Source organism: Chiloscyllium plagiosum, chromosome 5, assembly GCF_004010195.1.
Source record: "Chiloscyllium plagiosum isolate BGI_BamShark_2017 chromosome 5, ASM401019v2, whole genome shotgun sequence".
NCBI classification, from domain to species: Eukaryota; Metazoa; Chordata; class Chondrichthyes; order Orectolobiformes; family Hemiscylliidae; genus Chiloscyllium; species Chiloscyllium plagiosum.
The window spans coordinates 81,216,263-81,221,733 of NC_057714.1; the positions used below are offsets into that span (position 1 = coordinate 81,216,263).

Genomic DNA, 5,471 nt, shown 5'->3' on the forward strand with positions numbered 1-5,471 from the left:
CCCTGTCCACTTGAAGCCACGTCTCAGTTATCCCCACAATATCATATCTGCCAATTTTCAAAAGAGCCTCAAGCTCATCCATCTTATTTCTAGTGCTTCATGCATTCATGTATAGTATTTTTAATTTGTTACTGCCCTCACCCTTCCCATTGACTCCTATTTCACTCAGCCTGACAGCATGATCCCTTTCTGAGTTTTCTGCCTCATTGATACAGTTGTCTTTCTTGACTTCCCTTGTTCTAACTTTCCCTTCAATTTCCTTCTTAAACATCCAGTTTGTCCCCTCCCCCCCGCTACTTAGTTTAAACGTAGCTGTGTTGCAGTAGCAAACCTGCCTGCCAGAATGCTGGTCCCTAACCTATTAAGGTGCAAACCATCTCTCTTATATAATTTATGCTTACCACAAAACATACCTCAGTGATCCAAGAATTTAAATCCTCGCTTCCTGCACCAGTTCCCCAGCCACACGTTCAAGTCCATTATCTCCCTCTTTCTGGCCTCACCAGCCCGAGGAACTGAAAGCAAACCGAAGAAAACCACCTTGGACGTCCTGCTTTTCAGCCTTCTTCCTAGTTCTCCGAAGTCCCGCTGTAGTATGTTCTTCCTCTTCTTCCCGACATCATTTGTGCCGACATGTACCACCACCTATCGCTCTTTACCTTCGTCCTTGAGGATGTCCTGCACTCTGTCTGTGATGTCTTTAACCCTGGCACCAGGAAGGCAACACACCATCCTTAAGTCCCACCTACTGCCACAAAAATCCCGGTCAATTCCTCTCACTATGGAGTCCCCTATTACCATGGCTCTGTGCGATGTCCGACTCTTCCGCTCTGCCTACACGCCAACATCTGATTGACAGACCTGGCCGCCTCGTGGACTGGCAGTGTCATCTGTCTCGACTGTTTCCAAAAGATTCAACTTGTTCCTGACAGGTATTTCCCCCGGGGTCTCTTGCACCTGTCTCCTCTCTGGCTTCCTCATAGTCTGCTCTCTTCTGGTATGGTCGGTATAATAACCTCGCTGAAGGTCTTGTCCAGAAAGATCTCATTCTCTCGGATGAGCCTAAGGTCCTCGAGTTCTTTCATCAGTGCTGCAATATGCTCTGTCAGTAGCTGAATGTGCACACACTTTCCACACTTATACGAGCCAGACTCACCAGAGTCGTTGACCTCCCACATCAAGCACGAAGCACACTGAACCAGCTTGGCAGTCATGTCTTCACCCTCTTCAACTGTGGCGTAATCACTTCACTCAACCTCCTTGTCAAAGACTCCTGAGCTAAAGCCTCACTCTTCAATCCACAGGAACTTCCTTGGACCCTCTCTTTGGGGCAAGTCTGTGGACTTTTTATTTAGGTTAGAGGAGGAGGGTGGGAGGGAGGCCCTACTTTGTAGGACCTGGGGTCTAGAACCTCGACGCCAACGGTCTTTTCGCAGCAGAGTACTTCCGCCCAGCTCCTGCCGCTTTCTGCTGCTCTCTGCTGCGAAAAGACCGTTGGCGTCGAGGTAAGTTCTTAAATAACAATCACTTACCTTTCCAACTGGCTTTGCGCTCCGAGTTTACTTCCGCCCAGCTCCCGCCGCTCTCTGCTGTGAAAAGCTGTATCCTTTGACAACTTTCTACACTATCTACAATTCCACTGATCTTTGTATCATCTGCAAATGTACTAACCCATCCGTCTACACTTTCATCTAAGTCATTTATATATATCACTCAATAGGTATCCCTGCAGATCACCACTAGTTGCAGACCTCCAGCCTGAAAAATAACCTTCCACCATGACCCTCTGCCTTCTATGGACAAGCCAATTCTGAATCCATGCAGCCAGGTCACTGTGGATCCCATGCATCTTAATCTTCTCAATAAGCCAATCATGAGGGACCTTGTTGAAAGCCTTACTAAACTCCATCTAGACAACATCCACTGCTCTGCCCTCATTGATTATGTTTGTCACCCCCTCGAAAAAGTTTTATCAAGTTGGTAAGACATGACCTACCCTGCAGGAAGCCATGCTGACTGTCCCCAGTGAGGCCATGCTTTACCAAATGTCCATAAATCCTATCACTAAGAATTGTCTCCAATAGATTCCCAACCACCGATGTGAGACTCAACAGTCTATAGTTTCCTGGTTTATCCCTATTTCCCTCCTTGAACAGAGGAACAACATTAGCTACCTGCCAGGCCTCCAGGACCTCTCCAGTGGCTAATGAGGATACAAGGATCTTGATTAAGGCCCCAGAAATCTCCTGAAGAAGGGCTTATGCCCGAAACATCGATTCTCCTGCTCCTCGGATGCTGCCTGGCCTGCTGTGTTTTTCCAGCATCACATTTTTCACTCTGGTCTCCAGCATCTGCAGTCCTCACTTTCTCCTAGTTGATCTTAACCTACTGCGAATCGTCTTGCAAGGATGCCTACCTTGAAGAAGCTCTCCTCCTCCCTCTACAAGGATCTCAGTGAGTCCCTCTCTCACTGCACCCCGCAGGTCATCTCCTCCACACTATCCACAGACTGTTTCAAGAAACCCTCTTGAATGCACTTAACAAATTCTACCCCATCTAAGTCCCAATCAATATTTGGGAAGTTAAAGTCACCCAATTTGACAATTTTGTTTTTTTTTCATCTTTCCATAATCTGCCTACATATTTGTTCCTCAATGTCTCGTTGGGGGGGACCTGTAGTATAATCCTACAGGGAAAAGGCAGGAGATTGGCAGTAAGATAATAAGCTCAAAGAGTTAGTGCAGTCATGGTGGGTTAAATGGCCTCATGCAGCATTGTAACACTTCTGTGATTCTCAGCAATTAGAGCCCCCTAGTCCAACGTCCCATTTGCTTTTTTACTACCTTTGTTGCTGCATGTCAAAATACTTTAATAAAGGCAAAATACTGTAGATGTTAGACATCTGAAGGAAACACAGAGAATTCTGCAGAAATTCAGCAGGTCTCTATGGAAAGAGATACAGAATGAACGTTTCAAGCCTGGTATGACTAGTCTTCAGGATAAAGTAAGGACTGCAGATGCTGGAGATCAGAGTCGAGAGTGTGATGCTAGAAAAGCACAGCAGGTCAGGCAGCATCCTAGGAACAGGAAAATCGACATTTAAGGCATCTTTCCTGATGAAGGGCTTATGCCCGAAAAGTTGATTTTCCTGCTCCTCAATGCTGCCTGACCTGCTGTGCTTTTCCAGCAACACACTCATGACTCTTCTTCAGCACACCAAAATAATCTGTTCTGGTTACTGGAAATAAAATCTTACTTTATTTCTCCATCAAAATAATATTATTACCAATGTTTTTTCCCACAGTGAATTACATTCGCCATGTACCTTGCCATGTTATTACCATGTGTCTTTCTGATGCATTGCAAAATTGATACAATATTGAATGAATCACCATTGTTCAGGAGTACAATGGCTTCTTAAAGACAAAACAAACTTACAATGAACTGTATCAGCAAACATGATTAATAACTTTCAATATGCATGGCATGTGCAGGGATATTGCCATCAGGGAAATATTAATTTTATCTGAATTAACTTAATTATTCGGTATGGAATTTGGTATAAACTGATTATATCCTCATGCCTCTGCCAGGCCACATCAGAGATTCTGAATGAAACTGGATGGGAAATAAACTCAGTAGAGAATTTAATTTTCTTTCCTTTCTCCTATTACACAGGAATAGATTTTTCAACTGAACCAGCACTCTTTAATCAGGTGTACAGACATAATTTTATAAGGCTTGTATGACCTCAGGCTGTAATGAACAAGTTGGAAGCCATGTTGCATACTTATGTTCTGTCATGATTCTTAGCAGTGATTTTAAGGAGTTCAATTCTGTTGTTTGTTTGATCTTAATCGATGCATCCTTCAATTGGTAAGCAGAACTTCAATTTTTCAACCAGTAAACTATTTGTGTTTGAAGGGCTTCAAACAGCAGGGATTAAGTCAGAAAGGAAACATGACACAAACTTTTATTTTCAAGAAGTGATTTCTTATCCCAAATCTGCAGCATCTGCTGCAAAGTTAGATGGGATTTCAAGCCTGTTGACTTCGAGTCATTAACAGTAAAGAGTCAACTTTAACCCAATTCAACTAGCTGAAACCATATGGCCAGTTGACAAAATTGGACCAACAACTTACTCACTCTGATGCCATTAGATTACCATGGGATGTAGTTTTAACCTGTTGTTTTAGCAGGTGAATGGGACACTACCAAAACATAGTAGGGGCCTGATTTATATATGTATGTTAGGCCTTGATTTCATCATCAGGGCCTAGTTGCATTTTAACAGAAGGCACACACAGTAATTTGTTGCAATTCCTCACCAGGCTAATTTGGAAGTAGTCAGGAACGTGGCCAGGTGAGACACAAAGGAGCTAGTAAATTTATTTTCTTTATTTATTTTCTTGTGAATGATGAATTTCGGGAATTAAAGAGTTCAGTCAGGTGCTGGACATCACTCTGAAGAAAAGAAACAAAATGTCAAAATATTTCAAGTCAAAGTGGAAACCAACATTGATATTGTATAAGAGAAGACTGCTTATCAACAAATCAGAGGAAAGTGCTTTGTCGCCACAGTACTGCACCATTTTGAGTTAGAAAAATAATAAAAAGAAATTACATGAATAGAGTTAATCTTCTGTACAAGGGATCTCCGAACACAGCTCATTCATGGGATGTGGGTACCACTGCCTAGTGCAGCATTAAATGTCCATCCTTTCATAGCCTTCAAACTGCTCTTGAAGGTAGTATTTGTGTTTCTACAGTAGTTCTCCTATAACGCATTCCAGCGAAACCTCACTTGATAGAAACTTGTGCAATAGAAATAATGGGGCCTATGGGAAAAGTGGGGTGAGGGAAAGACCAGCAAAATATTTCACTCATGATCGCTCAAAAATCACCCAAAAGTTTAAAGCAAAGTATAGCACAGCCTGAATGAAGATTGAAATTATATTTATTAGTGAAACAAAAGTAAATTTAACACAGTACATTTAAAAAATATAAGAAAGCTGCTTTCTGTCCAGAACCTCTCACAGAAAGCTGCTCTATCGGCAGCTAACATCGGCGCATGCGCAGAATGGCACAAAGACCGGCACTGACCTTGCACATGCGTGGACACCGGCATGGAGATTTCGGTACAGGCATCAGCACACGTGCAGAATGAAGCATGTGAACTGATCACCGCTGGAATCGCACAATAGAAGTAAGCATTCACCAAAATATCGTTCCCTAATTCTTCGGCGACGTTATAGCCATAAGACCATAAGACATAGGAGTGGAAGTAAGGCCATTCGGCCCATCGAGTCCACTCCGCCATTCAATCATGGCTGATGCGCATTTCAGCTCCACTTACCAGCGTTATCCCCGTAGCCCTTAATTCCCCTAGACAACAAGAATCTATCAATCTCAGCCTTGAAGACATTTAGCGTCCCGGCTTCCACTGCACTACGTGGCAATGAATTCCACAG

The 5,471-nt window shown here is 43.2% G+C and overlaps 1 protein-coding gene across 1 annotated transcript in view; it reads right to left on the bottom strand.

Annotated features, from left to right (window-relative positions):
- Positions 1 to 4,270: 4,270 nt before the first annotated feature.
- enkur (enkurin, TRPC channel interacting protein) overlaps positions 4,271 to 5,471 on the bottom strand; it is a 54,748-nt gene continuing 53,547 nt past the window's right edge. Inside the window, exon 5 of the mRNA XM_043690475.1 lies at positions 4,271 to 4,464. Within this exon, the coding sequence (XP_043546410.1) occupies positions 4,402 to 4,464 (63 nt within the window). The 3' untranslated portion in view covers positions 4,271 to 4,401. The remainder of the gene's footprint in view (positions 4,465 to 5,471) is intronic.